The sequence below is a fragment of the Erpetoichthys calabaricus genome, chromosome 13, assembly GCF_900747795.2.
Source record: "Erpetoichthys calabaricus chromosome 13, fErpCal1.3, whole genome shotgun sequence".
Lineage (NCBI taxonomy): Eukaryota > Metazoa > Chordata > Cladistia > Polypteriformes > Polypteridae > Erpetoichthys > Erpetoichthys calabaricus.
Genome location: NC_041406.2, coordinates 22,214,385 through 22,238,784, shown reverse-complemented (window position 1 = coordinate 22,238,784; position 24,400 = coordinate 22,214,385). Strand labels below are relative to the sequence as shown.

The following is a 24,400-nucleotide window of genomic DNA, read 5'->3' as shown; positions in this document are numbered from 1 at the left end:
CGGCTGGCTGGGAGGGTAAGCAAAAGAGGTTAGGTGTGGCAAACATGCATGTACTGAGGTGCCCTGCTTACTGCATGACCACAGACAGCCCAGAGGATTATGTTACTGAGAGAGCCAGAAAGAGAGGAATAGAAAGATCACTACACTAGCTCTGTCTTCATCCTTATTCAATTAACCGCTGTGAACTGCAAATTTATTTTGATACATAACAGATAGAGAGAAAGAGATCACTACACAAGTTCTCTGTCATTATCCTTATTCAATTAGAAAGTGTGACCTCTACAATAAAGATTTGAAGTATGCTTAAAAAATGGTTATATTCCACGGAAAAGAGAGGAATGCTTCCAGTAGCTCATCTGCTGATTCACTAGTTGCGGTCTGACCACGGGGTTTGCCTTACAGCAGAGTCTTGTTACTATGGGACATTCTACAGTTAGATCTCTGAGTTATAGCTCTGGGCTACAGACACCCATTTACTATGCCAAACTTAGGAAGTACCAGGGCTGTGTAGTGCATACGGGAAGACACTATTAATATGCCTAGTGTGTGCACTATTGAGGGGAAAAAAGTTAATTTCACACTGAAAAATAGAGAAAAGCCAAGCAAAATGACACCTTTTATTGGCTAACTAAAAAGACTACAATATGCAAGCTTTCGAGGCAACTCAGGCCCCTTCTTCAGGCAAGATGTAATCTTAAACCTCGAAAGCTTGCATATTGTAATCTTTTTAGTTAGCCAGTAAAAGGTGTCATTTTGCTTGGCTTTTCTCTACATTCATAATGGCTAACACGGTACAACATCCTAGTACTACAGACACTGAAAAATATAAATGCAACATTAGAAACTCAAGGACAATGCATTTTTCAGTATGGAATTCAGTTTTGCTCTTTTTCCTTTTGCAGATTTGCAATGACACCCAAGTACATATTTCTTTGCACACCTTTGTGAAAAAGCACATGTGATGTTTGGCACCCTGAATGTATGTTTGTGGGGATGGGCTTGCCACTGTATATAAATCAACCAGTCTTTATATTATATACTTTTGCACCATCAGATGGAACTCTACAAAACAAACAAGCAAATAGTACAATAGTAGGCGTTTTGTTTCAGTGCCTACACAAAAAAAGAGAAGAGGTGTAGAGAAATCCCTCAAGTTCTTCCTTTTAAGTCACTCTTAGATTCTACATGTGGGCTAAAATGTTACAATGAAAGAAATATTTACTTTCATATAGTGATAATGGTAAAGAGGGTAAAATGCATTATGCAGGATATGTGAATCCTAAAAAAAAACAACCAAATAATCCATTCATCAATTTTCTGAACTTTTTTCCATTACAGAGTTGTGGGTAGCCACAGTGTTTGAGTACTTAAGAACACAGAACAGTTTTGACAAGGACAGGCCATTTAGCCCAACAAGCTCATCCATCCTGTTCACCTCAACTCTCCAAAATAATAATTCTCCCCCACAGTGCTTTATCATGTATTTCATGTGTTGATAGTTCTTTGTGTGAAGAACAACTTACTCACAAAAATATGCCTTTAATAAGTATCCAAATGTGTCCTGGTGTTCTTATTGACAAACTCATTTTAAAGAAACAGCCTTCGTTCACTGTACTAATTCCTTTCATTGTTTCAAACACTTCAATCTTGTCCCTACTTTAAACCGAAAAGGTTCAATTCCTCATAGTTCTTATTTCTTAGTCCCAGAATCAACCTACGTCCTTTATTTGTAATATGGTGATTCAAACTGCACACAGTACTCTAGGTGAGGTCTCACTAGTGTATTATATAGCTTAAAGCATAACCTCTCTTGATGTGTACTCCACACATCAGCAGCACTGTATAACCTACATTCTATTAGTTATTTTGATGTAGACAGTGCCAAGTTCAAAGCGACTCCTATATCCTTCTCATAATGAGTACTTTCAAGTTTCAGATCTCCCATTTTGTATACAACTCCCAACATTTTTACTTCCTACATGTAATATTTTACATTTACACAAATCTGCCCAAGCCAGTATGCTGTTCCTTCTGCATGGTTTGGTATCATCTGTGACATTTTATATATATATATATATATATATATATATATATATATATATATACAGTATTTATATACATATATACACTGCTCAGCACATGAACTGGCCAACAACAGGAAGCATGCCCATATTGCTTTTAGTGATTGTCAATTAGTTATATTACTGTCTTTTGTTATTAAATGGAGTTTCATCTGGACCGATTTACAATTATAATTATATTAAAATTAATTTTGCATATTTGTAGCTAGAAATCCAAAAAGGGAGAAACTGAATCACATACAGTATTTTACAATTCCTGAGCTTTCAACATCTACCAGGTATCATCATCAGAGGAAAATGATTAGACATAAAGGAATCAAAGGTAATATACACCAAATGAGGAAGGGGGTGGTAGGTGGGTGTACAAGGATGTTCTTCATTTTAAGCTTGCACATGCCGGGTTCATGTATCTATAGGCACACAAAACTCAAGATATATATAGGAATATATGTCAAGTATAATGCACTCCTGCATCTGCCAAGTTTTGAAAATAGCAAATAAAAATATTGAAAAATAAGATTAGACAAAGGCTATGAAAAAAAGGTTTTATACCTCATTATGATTCTAAATTGGCCCTAGTGTGTGCTTGGTGTGTGGGTGCGTTTGTGTGTGTCCTGCGGTGGGTTGGCACCCTGCCCGGGATTGGTTCCTGCCTTGTGCCCTGTGTTGGCTGGAATTAGCTTCAGCAGACCCCCGTGACCCTGTGTTCGGATTCAGCGGGTTGGAAAATGGATGGATGGATACACTCATCATAAAGTTCCAGAACAAACTTATTATATTACAGAGCTGCAGGAACTCATAGCCAATCAAAGTAGCATTGGACGCAATTAAACTGTCATGCCGGGATGAGACTGCCAGTCAAATTTAGGAAACATGTCACCAACCAGTCTATCAAAGACTCATTTGGGATATGGAAAGAAAAACAAAAGGGGAGAAGAAAACAAATGATAACATGTGGAGAATGTGCATACTCCACACTGCTTGTGATCAATTTGGGAATTAAAACAAAGACTTCTGAGCAATTAAACCGTAGTAATAACCATTGTGTTTCCCTGCTCCATTACAGAAATAAATTTGCTCTGATACAGTATACCACACTTAACTACACAGCTTTGATTTTCTGAGGTCTAAAATGTCAACATCAGTCATATGATTGTGGGTAACATAAAACCCCTTCAAATGTGAGGCTCTCTCATGTGGGTTATTCAAATTATTCTTGATGAACTGGAATAAAGATTTTCAGACAAGATTTGCCAAAGGGAAAGAAATCACATGAGAATTCTATGCTTCTTCTAGACTTGAAGGAAATGCTTTGGCAACAAGACACATTCTAGATAATTTACCAGCAGTTAAACTTTGCTTGCATGCTAACTTTGGTCAAATACTCAGTGGATTTGTTATGACACAACAAATAAATCTGATATTAATTTTGGATTTTATATTGGCAAAATAGGTATAACACAGGTATTTATATTTATTGACCTTAAAATCAGTTTGCATTATTAAAAAAAAACATTTATTGTGACTGCCATCCTTGTTGTGTGTCCTAGAAACAACAAGAAAAATCCTGCCAATAACTAAATCTTGTACTGGATCCTCTCTGCTAGTACTCTTTCTAAAGCTCTCACACTGTTTTCTTCTGTTAAACCATCCCCTTACCAAATTCCAAGGCCACTTTTGCCTGCAATTCTGTTTCATCATTTTGGTTGTGCATTACCCACATTTGATGCTGAATGGAGAAAAATTAAAGGATTATCATAGAAATCTAAATATGAAAGCTTCAAAGCACCAATCCTGAGTTAAAATGAATACCTAATTGTACCTAAATATTAGTGAAAGAAATAATTAAAAGACGTTATTTCATGTCTTCTTTTATGGTACTCTTATTCAAACCTTTTACAAATAAGGATGTTAACAGGGACTAAGGACAAATGTTATCTGGGAAGGACAGAAACGCTTTGCTTTCCAAGTCCACCCTCCAGGTTCACCAAAGGAGCTGTCGCAAAGGACACTACCAGCTGCTTGCCACAGGTGGCTTTGTCGGTTTTGTTTAGTTATGACTGTTACTTTTGATGAGCATCTCCTGATAAATATATATTTATACGCATTGTAAACGAGCCCCTTATGGGAAGGGAGTGGGATCCCAGGAATTCATCAACATAACAAATAATTAAACAGAAACAATATCCTGTTGCCCCACCGAGCTTGACTAAACAGGTTTTGCCCTTGGTGTCTGACAAGATAATAAAAACCACTTGCCTGCCTAAAAAATAAAAATAAAACAAAAAAAAAAAAACCCAACAAAAACAGAAACACACAGATTCCTGGCCTTTCCATCATTCTGGCACCATAGCCATAGCCTAAACTCACTTTTAAATTCTAGACTCAGCCAAAATCTTTCAACAGCTTTATGGCCTTTATACTACTTAAAGGAACAAGACAGGTTTTATTGCTTCTTTGTTGCCTGTCCTCTGTAATGACCAACAGAATTTCACTTCCACAAAGCAGTGATCCTTAACAGCCATATGCCAGTTTTGGGGGAACTCAAAAGCGTTCTGACGATCCTCCTTGCCTTCTCTTTCATCTTGTTGTCCCCTGGCGGATCCTCATCCAGTACACTATTTACTTTTAATAGTAATGGGAGCAGCCGAAAGAAGAAGAAGAAGTCATATATATATTATATTTGTGTACATTAGTGGTTAATATTACTATGTACCTCCCACTACTTTGACACTGATATCACTCCTGACAAAAGTGGCTGTTCTTGGGATGTGCATATTTTCCCCTTGTTCAATAGTCTTCTCCATTGGTTAAGTCTTCCTCTCACAACACACTGACGTATGATAGATAGATAGATAGATAGATAGATAGATAGATAGATAGATAGATAGATAGATAGATAGATAGATAGATAGATAGATAGATAGATAGATAGATAGATACTTTATTAATCCCAATTGATGTGAGGCGGACTGGGAAAACTAAATTGGTTGACTGTAAGTATGTAGGGATATGTGGATGAGTGTGCCCTGTGGTGAACTGGCATTCCATCCACAGTTGTTTCCTGCCATGTACTAACTGTTGTTAGTGCAGAATTGCAACAGTGGTTACACAAACATAAGAATGGACAGATATGATGACCCCTTACCTTATCTAGTGGACTTTCCATTGTGTTGTACTTATTATTATTTGGCCAATGTGTTTATCCAAGATGACACATACAGTACTTCCTCTGGGGGAACTCTTTCTAGAATTCTTCCATTAACAATATCCAAGTTAGTTTACAGTATGAGCCAAAGTGCTGATTACTGATGCACATACAAAAGAATAAAATAGATGGATCTTACAAAGAAGATGCTATAACAGAGGTAGTTCTTCAAAGACACGCCAAGGGCTGCCTTGGGGAAATACAATACTGAATTATCCTCCTGGGAGCCCATCACTCTGGATCATGCCAAATGGATAAAAGTGTCTGTGGGAAGAACTGTTGCATTTTGAGGCCAAGCATGAAGATCAAAAGCAGGGGTAATGAACTATTAACACCTGTCCAACCTGCGGCAATTTAACTCTCATAGTGGTCTTTTGAGATACAGTATGTCCAAAACTTTAGATCACTTCATCAGAAACCCAGCTTCTTGTGAGAAAGACAGCTAATCATACAGAGCATTCAACCATCAATTTACCAACCCACTGAACCAGTTTAGGGTCATCAGGGGGCCAGTACCTATAATTATGCAAAATAAAATTTGCAATCTGTAATTTGTAAATGATGCAAAAATCACTGCATATGTGAAAAAATGTGTTGCAATCTGCAAAGTAATTAATTATTTATCTGAGTAAACAATAGGTAAACATTTACAAAAGTACTACTTATTGCAGAAGAAATGCTGTATACCTGTGAGCTGACTGTGGACATAGGAGCAGATACCTTAGTCACCTGTTTGGCTATCAGCTTACCTTGCAAAGTTGAATATCCATGGTTACCGTACACAGCTGTCAGTTCTAATTACGAGTAAACATAAAATGTAAAGAATTTCATGGAGCTACATTGTTAAATCTGCTTGAAGAGTAAACATTTGCAAGAAAGACAATTTAGCCAAAGAGGTCAGAGGGCAAGTCCGAAGATTCCCCAGTTGCTACACTGGGGGAGGGGGATGAAATGAATGTGTTTTTCTAAACCTTCAGAACTCTACACATGAGGCATGGAATGGGAAGTCTCAGTCTGCACATTTACAGGCAAGAACGTGCTTTAAAAGCAGCATGTTTAAACAGGACCACCTTGCAAGTGCACAAATGCTTTCAATAGGCACCACTGTACAGAATGCATAGTTCAGCTCAGAAATGTTGAAAATCAAAATGATTTATACCTTTCCATTTTGTTATTCCTGCATTAGCTTGTTTGAATTTTGAACTTGCAGTGTGTGTCCTACACAGGTACAGCTCAAAGTGAAGCATTATTCAGCTTTATAGCATCCACTCTCTGGACACCCTCAACATTTCACTATCAAAATGGTCATGGACATAGCGTTAAACTATGCCCCAAAAGTGTTTAACTTTCACATATATGACCCATGTCACTGACCAAAGTGGCACAACTTAGTCAAATGCCTTTATTGCAACTGCTTCAGGCAAACTCTGCATCCTTCCATCCAATGTTATAACTTTATTGAATTTAGAGTTGTGGAGAGTCAAAGCCTATCCAGCCAACCAAAGAAAGAGAAGTTGGCACAATCAAACAATGTTGTGTTTTACATCTAGTGCCATTTACTTACGACAGCAACTGTTCTTCTTGTTCTACCCGTGTCTGCGTGGATTTTTTCATTACACCCTACTTAGTTTAAGTATTCACTTCACACTGACACCATATAAGTGATGAAGCTGTGTGAGTGAGTGTGACCTGTGATGGACTGTGATGGTTGCTTCCAGAACTCACATACATCTGGAAAAGCCATCACAGGTCATAAAAAAGAAATACATTTCCATATTACTGCACTTTTGAATTGAAGACTGATCAAAAGTCCTGTCTTTTACATTTACAGAAGTAGGTGTTTAACAATATTTTAGCAAAAAAAAAGCATGAGGACTGCATGTTTTGAGCGCACAATTTCATAATTGACATTCGGAATATGTGACACGAGTAACGTAATAATTTTTTTGGACATTTTTCACATCATTCACTGTTAAAGTGCAGTGGTCCTTATTGAGTTCTTGCTATATCATTAATGTTTTTCTGTTTGGAATGCAAACATGAGATTCAATTTTTTTTCATGACCATGACGTACAGTAATATTTAAAAAATATCATGATTGGGTGGGTATTCCTTTTTCAAAATAAATGAGTTAGAAAATGAGATGTGTAAGTATTTAAGCATGGCTCCTATACAGTCCTTAACACTATCACACCTAATTTTGTACATTCAATTACTGATGTGTCTTTATGTGGTATTTGAAACACCTGATTTTTTCTCTTTCTTCATCATGTAAAGCACTTTGAGCTACATTGTATGAAAATGTGCTATATAAATAAATGTTGTTGTTGTTGATTGTATGATATTCCGTTAAGTTTTGTCTCTTCTTTTTTTGCCTAAAGACTGTTTGTGCCACAAATATACAATTAATCTACTGTCTGCCATCACTGTTTTTACAGGATCAGTAACTAACCACACGTCTTGTGTCCTGTAGCAATCCGATCTTGCATTTTAAACAATGCTTCAATGGCCTGTACCAAAAATAGTCACTTGTGCAAAAAGGCACAACCAAAGAGAAACAAGGGAGGGAGGGAGGGAGGGACGGACGGACGGACGGACAGACAGACAGAATGAATACAACAGTCACAGATGTGGCATATGGCTATAGGTATGGACAAGTGTTTCTTGGCACACGTTTGTTGAACAACTCGTTGGCTAGTGGCTATAAGTCCTCAGCTCTGTTGAGTCAGAGAGCCGTTGTTTTTGTCTTCATTCTATGGATGCAGAGATCTGGTATGTGTAACCTGACAAAAAGAAATGTAACTCAGGACAACTGATATATTTTCATCAAGCTGAAAGCATTTCATTCCACCGCACAGTAACACAAAGGGCATAGGCAAACTCCATAGACAAGGCATAAGACCGGGAGTAAATCATGGAAGCCATTTCTCCACACCGTGCAAGTCATTGTTCTGCACAGAAACATAATGAAGATAATCTAATTGGGTTAATACAGTATATTCTTGCTTTTCACTGTCTCTTTTGTGGATTTCCCTACTAGAAATATATTACTGTTGTTTGCATTTACCTTTTTTATCCTACCAACATAAAATTCTATTATAGAAATAAACTGAACCTTTTAAAAAAAATGTGCACTGCTATCAGCCTTTATACATCATTATGGCCAGACTTAGCTTCTACATACTGTTTCACTTAGAAGACACTTATTTTAAAAATAAATTTAAATATTTGTATTTCACATTGTAAATATTACAAATTTCCAATTTACAAGTGATTATCAGTGTTTGAATTTTTAACCATGGGTTTTGCACAACACCAGCTGCTTCTTTTTTTGCTCTGGCTGCACAGCATTGTTAGTAAACTGCTTGAAAGATGATACAGTATTCACTGCTATCAACAGTCACTGGTGTGAAGGTCATTCATGAATTATCTATCCATTTTCTAACCTGCCTACCCATTTCAGGGTTATGGAACCAGCACCTGCGCTGGGAGCAGTGGACTTTAGGCCATTACGAGGCACACTAACTCTCATCAGGGTAATTCAGTCCTTTAAGCTTGTGTTTGTGATGTGGGAGACAAAGCAGGGTGCCTGGAGGACAACCCAAGCATGCAAACAGATCACATACAAACTTAGGATTTGCCACTGTACTACCCACTAAGATCTTTTTACAGTTTTAATTTTGCATTGCACTCTCTCTCAATTGTAATAGTTTTGCTTTGTCTTTTCAAAGAATAAAATACTTTCATAAAATGCAGACAGCTACCCAGGAAAGCAAATATACTGTACCATGACAAGCAGCATCAAGTAAAAACAGGTGGGGCATTGAAATAACCTACTTTTTAGGAACGCAACATTGAAAAAGAGCAGAAATGACATACACTGGGGGTGATCTCTAGGGCTCATCTTGTCTCTTATAGGGGGCATAAAATGAGATTCTCACTACTGATTTAGATAATCTGTGAAAAATGCATGCTGATATCTTGTCCTGTTTTAAAAAAGAAATATATGGGAAGGATAATGGTTTCTTAGATGGTTTGGTCCCGGAGTGAGTATCATAACCTTAAATTAACTAGACCCTCATTCACTTTCTTCGCTAGCCATGTTCTCTGCTTGGATTTTACATGTTTGTGTGGGCTTTTATCCGATTACTGTGGTTTCCTTCCACATTCCGAAAACATGCAGTTAAGTAGAGTGGCAATTGAGAGTGGGTGTGTGAATAAGTTTACCCTGGAATGGACGATTTATGTCCACTGCTCACGTATTTCAACCATTTAATGCTGCAAAAATAGGTGCTGGCTCTCCACCAACCTGTAAAGGAATAGTGTATTTCAAAAATAGACAGATGGGTGGATTTTAATGAAACTTCATATTTACACTAGTCAAAGTACCTGTCATTGGCTGGGTATAAATAAACAGGAGAAAAACTGTCTTCTGGAAATTCAACACGGCTGAACACAACACACGATGAAACCAAAAGATGTTCTCTTAGACAAAAGCTGTAATTTTGCAAGACATTTGCAAATTAATTGACAAGAAAACGCTGTACAAACCTTCTGCTTTGGATGTTACAAAACTTTGTGTGTGCTTATGATGATGTTGCGTGCTGTTTTAGGAGTTGTACCCCTCCCATTATAACCCCTCTTCCTGATATGACATATAGCCTATAATTTAAAAGTTAGACCAATGGCAACGCACATGCAAAATTTTGTGAAAATCAGTTTAGCCATTTTTGTGTGATTAGCAAACATTCAGAAAACAAAACCAAAATGGCTTACAATTATATTTACATAAATGAGCCACAAGGTTCTAGCCTCTAATGTCTTTATATTGAGAAAGGCAGGCTTAGAAAATTGAAGGGATAGCAACATAATTGGTAACTGGAAAAAAGATGTATTCCTACAGAACACATTTTCTTCTTACATAACATATTTGCTGCTGAAATATTCTTAAGTGTTCAATCTACATGGCCAACGATACAGTTAAAAATCGAAAAAAAAACCTTCTACACATGCACACATGCAGATGTTCTATCAGATGGTTGTGGCGAGTGCCCTCTTCTACGCAGTGGTGTGCTGGGGAGGCAGCATTAAGAAGAAGGATGCCTCACGCCTGGACAAACTGGTGAGAAAGGCAGGCTATATTGTTGGCATAGAGCTGGACGGTTTGACATCCGTAGCAGAGCAACGGGCACTCAGCAGGCTCCTATCAATTATGGAGAATCCACTACATCCATTAAACAGTGTCATCTCCAGACAGAGGAGCAGTTTCAGCGACAGACTGCTGTCACTGTCCTGCTCCACTGACAGACTGAGAAGATCATTCCTCCCCCAAACTATGCGACTCTTCAATTCCACCAGAGGAGGTAAACGTTGAACATTACTCAAGTTATTGTCTGTTTTTTACCTGCATTTTTTTATTACTCTTTAATTTAATATTTTTTGCTGCTGGAGTATGTGAATTTCCCCCTGGGATTAATAAAGTATCTATCTATCTATCTATCTATCTATCTATCTATCTATCTATCTATCTATCTATCTATCTATCTATCTATCTATCTATCTATCTATCTATCTATCTATCACATCAAAATAAATTGTATATATATAACATATATAACTGTGGAGCAAAGCCAACCGTTTATCAACAGTGTTGCACATTTCACATCTAGTATTATCCTGTGACTGGAAATCTAGCAAATCCTTGTGGAGAATTCAGGTATTGGTCCTTCATAATGGAACTGCTCTCAATGTTTACCCATAAAGTGCCAGGTGGCAGGCATTGAAAAAGGTAAAACTACTATCAGGGAGCAACTGGCTGAACTTAAACAAAAACAACCTATTGTCTTCACCTTTTATGCCTGCCTTTGCAAACAAACATGTTTTTTCATGAATTAATTATCTTGAAGAAACAATGATGGTGTTACTGCTGAAAAATGCATTAGTTATGCAAAACAATTGTTATATTTCAGCCAGGATTCCTCCCCTGGCTGGAGTTCAAAAGCCATCGTTATTTCTGTTTTTTATTAATTCTTGATTCTTTTGTTTATATTAAATCTTGTTGATTATTTAGTTTTTATGTATCTACTGCTATGTTATGTGAGTCTTGTGGGTGGGGATCCCCAAGAGGTGGGACCACCTGCCCATCAACATCAAGGGACTGCCCTCAGCCCTATAACACCCACAGTCCCTTGGCAGTTCACTGAATGCAATCATGGTGTTTGTGAGTGTCTTTTGATCTGATTTATTGTACAGGATTTTGAACCCATGCTCTATTTTCTGACTTTCCCACTGGACTTTATTTTGTGACTTGTTTGTCTTGGATTCCCTTTGTTGTTTCAGGCAACTCCTTTTGTCTTGTGTGCTCTGCAGAGCTTATTTTTGTTAGAGAGCATTTTTGTTGATAATAATTTTTGTATTTATAAAGATGCTACACTACTTCTTTTGTTACTAGCCAGGGTTTAGACAGTTCTCCCTTCCAGTGTGCATTTTTAATGGTTTTTTTTGGACTCTTGTTTGCTAGGTTCTCTCCACATTAATAACACCAATGAAAAAGTAAGCAAGATGAACCACAGTGAAAAAAAAAGCTCCATGGGTGACAGACTAATACTTCTGCATACACTTTTAACAAAGGCAACCTAAAGTGCATATTTTTTTTACAACAGGAGCAGAAGTACGTCAAATGACTTGCTCAGAGTCTAACAGTAAGGAGGAGACTGAGCTGACAACTGGTTTGAAGTCCAATGCCCTGGCCAACATGCCACAAGGAAAAAAATAGATTTTTGAATTTGTTGGCCTTGTACAGAATTTAAAATATGAATTGGACCACTAGCAGATTAAATGACCGTCTTTGGGTTATAGTGAGTCAGTAGTGAGGATCAAACCAGTAGCTTTGTGAGCTACAATTCAATGCCCTAGGCACTAGGCCACACTTCCTGTATTACACATCTGTAATTATTTAAAGACAAATTTTGGAACAACTCATTCATGTATGTTTCATCCAGAAAACAAATTTCTCATTGTTCACTAATGATCCTCTAAGGAAACTGCCCATTGTGGTTTGCATTCGGACAGATAGCCAAAAATGGTTTGGCTAGACACATTTTAGTAACCTTAAAAGCATTCAGTAGGATAAGTGTGGGAATACAAACTTTTGTGCACTTTGCCCACTGAAGCAACACTCTCTCTCGAGAAGTTTCTTGACATTCCCTCTTTGCACTCATGCATGCGCCATTGGGTGCCCGTCAGCTCTTCAGCAACAGCACAGTATTCACTTTTTCATTGGAATTTCCCTGCAATGTTTTTCTATGCAAGGCTGTTCAAAGGCTGTCAGTATTCATTCAATTACCTCCTCGATACCTTAAAAAGACGACAGCATGAATAAGGTTTTCTCTGCCAGGTTACTCTTAAGCTTCTTGGAAAGCTGTATGGGGTTATTCAGTTTCAGAAAAATAGATGGATAAAGCATATAATAAATCTAATGCGGTAATTTAATTTTCACTGAAAATTAATTTTATATACTGTAAAATGAACGGACAAAAATATACTGAATAAGGAAGGGAACCAAATATTTAAATGCATTTATTTAGCTGAGATTTTCATTCATATATAAATATATTAATTTCCTCACTTTCTCAATTTGCAGTCTTTGATAGAGACAAATGACACGTTTTCATTCCAACCAATATCTTAGTTAAAAACTTATTCTTGTAGCATTGGAATTTAGTCAAGTCAAGATTTCACTTCTCTTTGAAATTCATAAAAATCTTTCCTGATGACATAGCTCTGAGAGCTCAGAAAACAAACCAGTCTTTTCTTGGATTCATTTTACTTCACTTGTTAAGCACAGACTCTGACTCTCTCATACTGGGCCAGCAAATCTAGCATGAAGGCCTTCAGGGTGTGGGAGGAATCTGGATCCCCCAGGTAAATTTCACATAAACATGGGGAGAACATGCATATACCACAAAGTCTGTGACTGAGCAAGGAATCCAAGAAAGTTTCTGAAGCTGAGACTACATTCTGCACCACCTTACCATCCAAACTTTTTACACATTTATGTAAAAAAGGTGTAAGTAAATTGGATCTGTTTGAATGCTAAAACATATTTTAGAAAATGAAATACACCCTTGAACAGGAAAATTATTTTTGAAAATTGATGGATAGATGAATACTGTAGTATTTGTCTGAAATTCTTTTGAACTGTGTACACACTTGAACTCTTTATAACATGTGTAATACTATAAGGCTTCCAAGGCGAGCACTATGAATTGAACTACAATGATACTAGACAAGTATAAAAATCTACTTGTATTCAAATGTCTTCACACAATGCACACAGCAACAACAAATTCTACCAGCTCTAAAATCCTTTTGTTCACAAATATTCTGAAACTAGAGTATTTAGCCCAAGAAGGATTACAAAAATCAAGAGAATGTTATCATAATAGACTTTGATAAGCTGTACTATATACTATTTATACAATAGGTTTTGGAATAGCAAAATGTACTTAAACATAATTAACTGATTATCTGCTATATTTACTGTACTTGCTAATACAGAATGTGGCTTTCACTCTCAAAAATCAGCCTCTGTAGTACCAAAACTAACACTCAATTTACCGATTTGTTATCATATACCAAAGACCAACTAGTTACTGATACCATGATGTGTAGGTTGTAATGAGTGCTAATGTGTGGACAAGACCAAAAAATGTACTTCAACAGAGCACACTGGTCTATGATTTAGCCTAGTAATCTGGCTCAAAAACAGCTGTGGAAAGGCAGTCCAAAAGCTTTATTATGAGGCAATGACAGACATCACAAATGCTTCATTTCAAGTTGTCAGTGATGGTCAGGATCTTGTGAGACAAATAGGTGGTACTGTAACTCAGGCATACAGATAAACAGAATGAAATGAAGCTATACTTTAATTGTTTTACGGTCAAGTAAATTGTATTGTATTACTCTATATAAACACACGTATGACTGAATGTGTGAAAAAAAATATATACACAAATATATAAACACACACACATACATACAAACAGCATATTAGATAGTGTGGAGTACTGGTTAAGGCTTGGACCTCATGAGATTGTGGATTCAAATCCTGCTATTGACACTGTGAGCAAGTTACTCCACCTCTCTGTGCTCCAATTGGAAAAACAATAAAGTTGTATCTCAAATGTTGCAAGTCGCCTTGGATAAAGGCACCAGCCAAAAAAATAAGTAATGGTAAAGTAATATAGATAGATAGACAGACAGACAGACATATAGATAACTATGTCTGTATATAAGTAAACACACGCTTACACATTAAAAAAGCATTGATATTGTAAGTCATCAACTTAAGATTTGTCTAAGAACTTTAATGCCCTAAGTAATAAAGTTTCTGGTGCAGACAGGTGAAGATGATCAATCGGCAGCTCACCAACAGTTTTTGTTTATAGAGACTCGGACTCACCTTTGAAAGAAAAGAGGCAAGACGCTTACTTTCGCTCTTTATGCAGTAAGACACCTAATACTCATTTAAGATACACTCTTGCTTCTCCCAATCTCCCCATGTAATTTATTTTCTTTCATTATCTATTTCTGTCTCTGGTTTGTTCATCCATCAACTATGGTATCTTGCTCTTATGCTAAATGTACACTTTTGTTGATTTTCTGCAATGTAAAGTACAGGCCAGGTGTACTGGTCCAACGGCTGGCTTAGCAGCAAGGGGAAACCAATCTCAAGACTGGGCGCCAGTCCTTCAGAACCTCATACACAGCTTATAAAATAGCATCAATCATCCTAAGTTACATATTATTAATTGAGATATGGGAGTAAAACTGTAGTATTTGGAGAAAAACTCACAGATGCCGGGAGAATTTACCAAGTTCAAATACAGAATGAGCAGTCTGGGATTTGAAACCCAATCTCCTGAAGCTCTATGGCAGGAGTGTTTACCAATCTATCACTGTGCCACTTAATATTTACAGTGGACATTTTAAAGTTAGTTTTCTTACACAGATATTTTAGTATAAAGGTAATTTCATCTTATGTTACTATATACTTTGCCGGTAAGTATACACTGGGAAAAATGTGTATTTCTAAGGTTAAAATCAAAAGTTGGACTTTGTTTTAACCGTGAAGGATGAGAATATGAAAAAATATTTTCTCCCAGAAGCTTTATAGTACACTAGAGCACATTTCCTACATTCTTGTGTGGCTGTCTATTTAAAAGGGCAACTGCCAACCTGTTGAGGGCATTTTTTTCTTTTTGCTAAAAGGTGTCTGTGTACCTGTATGGCAATTCCAAATAATATTTTTATAGCCTTAGGAGAAAGGAGGATATGGATCTATTAGCATTCTTTTCATGGGTGTGCCTGTTCAAACCCATCAGTATAGGGAAAGAGCCTCTCTTCTGTTCCTTCGCTCTTCACTCTCACTGTGGTTTCTAGTCATCACAGCACAAGTGAAAACATGCTCTGGTTGTCTACTCAAAGTGAATGGAATGAATATAAAATGGAAGTTTTTGCAAAATTCAGATATCCAGATTAACACGTAGTGAATAATCATGCAATACTTGTCTAAATCTCCCAACAATAATCAAATACTTCACCACAGACATCACACTAATTTCAAAGCTTGGATTACTCATATAAGGCATACATTCAATACATATTATTACTATTACCTAATGTGAAGGAAACAGTAACCTAAACTGCCAGAAATGGACAAATATGGTATGAGTTACTTTTATTCTGGCATGTATCTTGATTTTACAACTGCATTATCGATATTGTTTAATGCAGTAACAAAACATTATAATATTTCAAATGATATGCATAAAGTGAAAGCTTCAGAACCTGCTGAAGATATTAAATAATAACTTAGCCAAACACTCTAAGCCATCCTGACATGAAGGAAAGGCATGGACACGAAAACCCCGGTACTGCATTCTACTAAAGGGGTAACAGATTTTAGAAGGACTTAAGTACTGTACATTGAAACACACACATATTAAATATATACTATATATATGTATTTGTCTTGGTTCTTACTTAGGATATACAGGAACATAAAGATGCACAGCCAAATTTTCTGTAATAGTATGAGGAAAAAAAATAACATGGGGCTCAGAAGATCTTGGTTCAGTTCCATGCAAGATCTATTTCTAAGTTACTATTCTCCACAGAAAAAGGACAGAGAATATAGATAGTGTAACTTTGGAATATTCTGACAAGTGTTGTCGGTCACACCAGTGCTCTGTTTGGTTATAGCAAGTCCAAAATACCTCCACTTAGGAAAGTATAGGGGTCATAAAGAAAAATGAAGGGAGGTTCTTGACACAAGGCCGGAAACAGCCCTAGACGTGATGTTGGTAAAATGGAAGGCTCATTTGCATGCACACATCCACACTCACACTGGGCCATGCAAGTTATGAAAGATACATGTTAGTGGATGCAATGCAGCAGCACATATGTTTTATCATACAAGATAAAAGATCTCCATTTGGCTCAAGGTATGGTTATTTATGACATGTGCACCAGACAATGAAGTTCTTGTTATGGAGTGACATATTTGATCCTTCTTGGTTGTTCAAGAACTGTATCATGTGTTTGGCTTTTGGATGTTGATAATTCCCCCCTTATGGAAATCATAGGAATATTTAAAAGGAGAAAGCCACTGTTATGATTTGGCTTCTGATCATTCTCAAGAGTGCCAACATCCGTAACCAATAAACCCCAATACCTGTAGAATGCAAGCAACCATCATACCACACTTACACACACACACACACACACACACAGAGTTTGTCTCAGCCCCTCATAAGATACAAGTGAGAAGCACAGGGCTATAGATGAGCAGGTGTGTCTTCAAAAAAAGACATGCCCTAGAGGAGAAACAGAGGTTATCGTGACTTTGCTCAGTTCAGTAAGGTTGCTGCCAAGCATTGATTCTTCCCTACCAGTCATGTGATCTAGGGTTACTATAAAGGAGGGATTAGATCATCGAAGGAAAGTTCACTCCTTTCTGCTGAAAAATAAGGAACTTTCTCTTGCACTATGCCTAAGTTGTATAACTATTCAGCTCTTCTGTGTTAACTGAGGAGCTGAAACATTGACTTACTCTTGTTGAAATGAGGATGCTGACACACCCTAAAAGAAGGAGGTTACAACTGTGCAAGACAAAGTTTCCTATCTTTAAGTAAAGCTGGTATCTTCAAGCTACCATTTGTTAATCATTTGCCCCTGGCTGTGTGTACAGAAATAAAATTATAATTGTTTTAGGGCTTTAAGACAAGTATCCTTAGAGCACATATGCATAATAATTTTGAGAAAGTTACCATATCTGACCGTAGAATGAGACTTCAGAGGAAAAAGGAGACCAATGACCTAACATGCATCACACCCTAGCATGGTTACATCAGAATCATGGACATAAGTCCACACTTTACTATACTGCACTGTGCCAGTGGTGTACCTGAACAACCAGCTGGCCATGGACAACTTCACAATGACTTTCTTTTCATTAGGATAATAGCTCTCTATATATTTATTTTGTGTGCAATCTCAACTTCCACTCCAAATCAAGCTTGGTATTGCTTAGCATACCTTACCTTAATTTAATTTTTAAACTAGCAATATCAGATCTGCTAAGAATCTGAAAGACTATAAGAAGATCACAGTTCTGCGGATGTCTGTTTGTATTTGTGCATTTCTGTCTGAAATTATTTATTGAGTCGGTAAAAAGTTAAATTGCCTCCCAAGGACAAATAAAGTGCCATCTATCTATCTATCTATTTATAGAGTAGTACTAGGGTGCTGTACCGTGTTAGCCATTATGAATGTAGAGAAAAGCCAAGCAAAATGACACCTTTTATTGAATATTGTAATCTTTCTAGTTAGCCAATAAAAGGTGTCATTTTGCTTGGCTTTTCTCTATATTTATAGAGTATAAATGAATATATTATTTTGAATTATACAATATTTAGCTATTTTAATGCATTGACAAACAAATATCTAAGTACAATTATCCTTTTAATTATCCTATTAAAATGCCATTTGAAATTTTTATTAAGGCAACCTTCTGAAACTTACAATAGGCATGTTCTACACTGAATTAAAATTTGATTTCTCTAAAATTGGATATCACAACTGATTTACAAAAACAGCCAAGGTGTATTCTATAAATGTTAGAAATGTTATCATATATATTTATTTAAAAGTTGGCACTTTTTAAATCACTTATTTACAAAATATAGATAATAAAAACTTAACCTGTCTTCAACTGCGGAAAAAGACGCCTTTAATTTCTATAGTACTCTTTGTGCACTTTTTTTGGGACAGTTCTAATTGTTTCATAGGTTTATAGGGTAATTTCTATACAGACATAATTCAATATATTCATTCACAAAAGCATTTAATTGTTTTTAATGTTTAGGTTTTATTTCTCAGCTGTTGTTTAAATGTTGGCTTTTGGCAGAAACGTTTTAAAAGCCTTTAAGTGTTCAAATAAAAAAATCAGCTTGAAAGAGTAATTAATTTGTACCCACTACTTTTAAGTACAGCCCTTTAACTGCTCTGAAAGCAGTAGTATTGGAGAAACCACATAAAGGAAGTGCAGTTTCATACCTTAAACCTGTATTTTGTATAAACTGTCAGGACAAATTACTGATAATCCTTTTCACTTGAATACTTTAGATTTAACACACTTGCGCCATCTCCTGGTCATTGTTTCAAACATCTCTATGCCCTGATGTTAACCAATCAGTATTATTGGCAATTTATAATATTTGATGAAAAGAAACAGTTTTTTTCAATATACAAATATACTTTTGCGTGTTTATTATTTTGATATTTTTTTAAATTTTTAATATGTATTATTCTACAATTCTATAAACCATATATGCATTATTAATAAAGTTTTCTTACTAAGTCAACATATACAGAATTAATAAAACAGAAAAATAGCATTGAAGGGAAGGCATTATACAATGGCCGCTAGCAGTAATACAGCGGAAGCGTGACAGAGTGCAGAGGAAATCGAATAAACCATGTTTTTAGGATCTGCCCACGATAAGCTGGCGTCACCACCTACCACTTGGCACATGAAGGGGTTGAAGCTTTCTTTAAAGCTCACAATAAAAGCCTGTACATTACAAATTAACAGCCCAAGGAATGGACTATTAAACAAAACATTACTAAAACTATAATGCATTATATTTATTCTTTATTTGGTCTCATTTGCAAGAGAACCATTTTCTGATACCAACAACAGTACAAAAAAATATATAAAAAGGGAATAAACAAATTAAGACACAAGAAAATTATAAACTAAAAAACATGAAATTATTTTCACCAGATATGTAAACTCATTAATCGTTCCTCCCACAAGTGCTTGGTCTATAATGTCTATAAGTCTGTTTCATCACTGTGCATGCTTAAAAATTTTATCTCGGGTATTATGAGTGCAAAAATACAGATTTGACAAAGCAGAGATTCTCCAAACTTTCTAAGGAATCACATAAATGTTGCATTAAAAACTGATTCAAATATAACAGTTAATGGTATTCAACACGTTACCCATAATCACACATTTATTAAGCCAGAATAAAAATTTAACAGCTTATAGATATGATCTGGCTCTCTTTCAGAGGACTGTGACATTTGTCTTCTGTGCTGATAAAACAATCTCACCCATTATTCTCATTAACAGCATTACTGTAAGCTCCTGGAGACACGAACATTCTGCTTTGCTTGGTAAATTATTAATATGCAAAGCCAGCACACCTGTACAATGGTGACATAGCAACCTGTCACAGATGCAACAGGAAAGAGAAGCTGAAAACCTGCTTTGGGCAAAACCAGTTTTGGATTTGTTATGGTAGTTTAGTCGATTGTGTTAAGTGACAGCTGCAAAAATATACCAACTGTAACTGAAGGGCTTAGCTTTAAAACCTGCCAACTGCTGTAGAATGTATCTGTAGGAAAGTGCATTATTACAATTATAATTTATAAAAATAGCACAGAAAAACTCTTGACAAAGTCTTACTGTAAAAAAAACAAACTAACAAAGTCATTCATGCACTGGATAACAAGATTCAATTTATAGATAATATGTAAAGAATATATGCAGGTATGTATATATAATATACATATATGAATATGTATTTTTATAATACTCATGGTAATGACATGAACATATAGTTCCTATGATAACTAATGCTAAAAGTAACATTTTAATACACTTTAAATTTTATTATTAAATTTAAAGCTGATATTTTTATGATATTTGCATTGTGGATTCATTATTGCTGTCATTAAATGTTTATTTGTTCAATATTGCTATGTTCTTGGACAGTTTTATTTATTAGTTCACCCCACTAATACATGGAACAACACATATTTTATTTGTAAAATTGGTTATTTGATGAAGTTCAAAAATAATTCCTGAAACACACTTCTAATATATATGACACCATTGGTCTCTGTAAAGTTCTGTAGGAACCTGATACCATAGCTGTTCAATTCTTTTATCTGTGGTCTCTTTTTGCAGAATGTATGAATGGTTTTCACATTCTTTTCCTAACGAAACATCTAAGCAAACCAAAATATCAGACAGCCCTGACAATTGCGTCAGTTGTGCCTCCCTTTCTTTCTCAATGCCTGAGCACTTATGGCTACATTTTTGATATGTCTCGTCCAGTATAGGGTTGCAGTGAGCTAGACATGTAGCTAAACAGCCTCAGGCACAAGAAAGAAATGAAACTGGATCGGACATTGGTATATTTTACACTTGTGCACCAAGATGATGAAATAAGCATGCACAAGCTGTGAAACAATATTATATTACCTTCACATTTCTATGAATTTCTTATATATGGCATACATGACAACTTTCTGGGGAATGTAATGTGTCAGTTAATTACAGGATTTCTGCTCAATCTCTTTCTGAACTCACAGGTGTCCTGGATATTTTGCTTTTCTAAGGAAAGCAACAAAATGTTGTGTGGGCTGGTCTGGACTACTCTCTCTGAATACTTTAGAAATGCATTCCAAATGTTTTATTTATGAAACTGATAATGCAGCCCCTTATGGAAAACACAAATGAGAAGGCCACTGCTTACTGCATGGAGTTTGCTGGGTGCCCATGTGGGTCCACTCCGGGTGCTCCAGTTTCCTCCCACAGTCCAATTACATGCAGGTTATGTGAATTGGCAATGCTAAATTGGCCCTGATATATATGTATGTGTGTGTGTGTGTGTGTTCACTTTGTAACGGGCTAGTGGACATGTCCAGGGATTCTTCCTACCTTGTGCTTGATGCTTGCTGGAACAGGCTCCAGAAACCCTGCTCTGGATAAGCAGGTTTGGAATATGGATGGATGGATATTCTTGACTATGAACACACACAGATACGAATGTTAAATATACTGTTGGCTGTTATGTGCATCTTAATCAAACTAAGCAACTCATTAAAAACATGCGCTAATACGCATTCTAAATCTCAACATCTAATTTAAAATAAAATGAAAATGTAATGTATAGACAATGAAAGCTAAGACATTAATAAACATCTTTGTGAAGTTCACCTACATTATCCAAGATATTACAGAACTGAAACAAGCCATACCTACACAATATGCATTTACAAAGCCTACCTGTGACTACTATTTGTATGTTTAGCCAAGACAAAAGGTTTTTTTTGTTATTCTAGTGTGCACTTGGGAGAGACGTTGTTGTTTGTAATAATAATAAATAAATAATATGTATTTATTATGCTTCTGTAAAACTCCAAATTTCCCCGATGACAAATTAAGTGCCATCTGACTGATATATCCGTCTATTTATCTATGGTATATAGTGCTTTTCCAATATACCTATTATCTATAAACCTATTTATTTGACAGCATTATAACACGTCTTGCATATCTATGTGAAAGTATCATATAGTGCCTTACCTATCCACTACATATTTGTTACATAGTGTATTTCTTAGCTATATAAATATACATAACGGACTCCGTTAACACCAATAATAAAAAGGTGGCTGGGACAATTATTAGCACCTGTATCTTTTCACTCTCTCGAGTCTGACATCCCTGGAAAATTTATTTATTTTGCGTTGTTTTCGTTAATGTATAATTCATAATTACTTCAGATGTTTTTTTTCCTGGATTAAAAATTCATTTCAAAGTAAAAAAAATAAAATAAACACACAATGACTTAATCATCATCTTCCCATGACACAAGCCTGGCCTTTCGTTCTTTTGAAGTTTCTAAACAAATGGAGCGTTACCTTTGTATTATGCTTCATTTTGTTTTTCCCGACCACCGGTGTGGTTGCAAAGTATGCGCCGTTTATTTTCCGTTTTGATCTGCATATAGCGCCATTCACCGCATGCACCATCACAGTGTGCTTTAATGTGACTTCAGTAGAAATTCCAAGGGACTAACTCAGCACAGGCCTTCCGCTAGGAGAACGCACATTTGTTAACAATCAATAAAGTGCACATGCGTTCTTTACGGCCATAAAATGTTTTTTTCTTTCGGATAACCCAACACATTTAACCCTTCAACACACACCAGGCCACATTATTCACACGGTAGAAACGAGCGCATTTAGTCTTCCAAGAACAAATACACTAAACCATATACTATATTAGACGGCGTATGAAATTTTAAAAACAAACTTTTGAGCCGCTTTGTACAAATCCGCCCCACTCAGGCTCTGACGCCTTTGACGGTTCAGCACGCTGGATAGTTGTCAACTCCAAAGCGGGCATGAGACAGTTAAACCCCGCCTCCGAGCAGGCGTGAACCCCGCCCCCTCCGAGAACCTACCTGCACAACACATCTTGTTATAGAGGTAACCCGTGCGCTGGCGCTCTGGAAGTTCGTGTAGGTAGTCGGCTCTCTCGCAGAGCATCTCCCGTCTGATAGCGCAGTACCAGGAAGATGAAGTTTGTGGAGATGAGACAAGGCTGCGGGCGTCCTCCATGCTTGAGTTTTTCTTTTTTTTAAGTTGGCCGCCTTTCTTTCTGCTCTCGATCAGCTAGCCTTGCCGCGAGTGTAGAGAATGGGCCGCGCTTCGCGGCATATCCAGTTGCGGTAATTTTCGTTTCGCTCCGAGGCCCTGCCCATCTGTTGGAGGCATTAAGACAGACACACCTCCCTGTTCTCTCGCACGCGGGTCGTCCCTCCTCCCTCAGTGTGTCTTGTCGACTGCCATTCGGGGGACAGCTTTCGCAATTCTGTGCGCGCGGCACAGGCGGCTTTAGCATTGGACTGTTTTGGAAACTTTTTTGAGCTTCACTTTCATGGCTCTTATTTCAGCGCGGTACGGTAAGTTAGTGCAATAGGTAGAGCAGTTTATCTTTCGGGAAAAGTTACAACTGCTAAGAGAAAAGCCGAGAAAATCCACAAGAAATCCTTTCGGATATTTCTATTGTTGCCGTATTAAACGTCTCGCCCACTAGACAACTGACATTCCGTTATATGGTAACGGCCAATATATATATATTTTCCTTAAGGAGCCGTGAGCATTCTGTAAACAATCACTTTGTCAGTGTTAAAATGAGCACTTGAGTATTTGTGGAAGTAGCAGTTTATTTAACACAACCGATTTTCTTGTGTGCATTAATACACGTGAAGCTTGTATTATTCATTTAGCAGACACCCTTATTCAAGGCTTCTTACAAAGCAAGTTTTAATAAATTGAAGAATGAATAGAATGTGCAGGCATCAAAGACAAAAAGCCGAAAAAAAGAGTTCCTTCTACGTAATTGTACGTGCATCTAGACCAGTGGTGTCCAACTTTAGTCATGGAAGGCCACAACGACTGCAGGTTTTCATTCCTGCCACTTTCTTTCCCTTTATTTTAACTGTCTTGTTTTTTGTTTTTTTAAAAACTAATTTCTCAGAATTGCGTCTTTTTCCTTAAATGGCAGCCTTACAGAAAATGAGATGTGATGTGAGCCAACTGATGACCAGCAAAGTCGGAGCTGATCGATTTCACTCCAGTTTTTTAATGAGAAGACTATTCTTGTTAATTAAACCAGTTATTTAATTCAATGGCTTGTTTCTGCCTTATTCTGCCACACTAAACATTTCCAAAAATGATA

General features: G+C 36.6%; 1 protein-coding gene across 10 annotated transcripts in view; it reads right to left on the bottom strand.

Moving 5' to 3' along the window:
- The window catches only part of pleca (plectin a), an 828,744-nt gene that overhangs the window by 147,166 nt on the left and 657,178 nt on the right, over nt 1-24,400 (bottom strand). Inside the window, exon 1 of one of the 10 annotated variants that reach the window (XM_051935604.1) lies at nt 23,121-23,641. The exons of the other annotated variants lie outside the window; for them this stretch is intronic. Coding sequence (XP_051791564.1) covers nt 23,121-23,277 — 157 coding nt within the window. The 5' untranslated portion in view covers nt 23,278-23,641. Of the gene's footprint in view, nt 1-23,120; nt 23,642-24,400 lie in introns of those variants that run through there. 10 annotated transcript variants of the gene reach the window in all.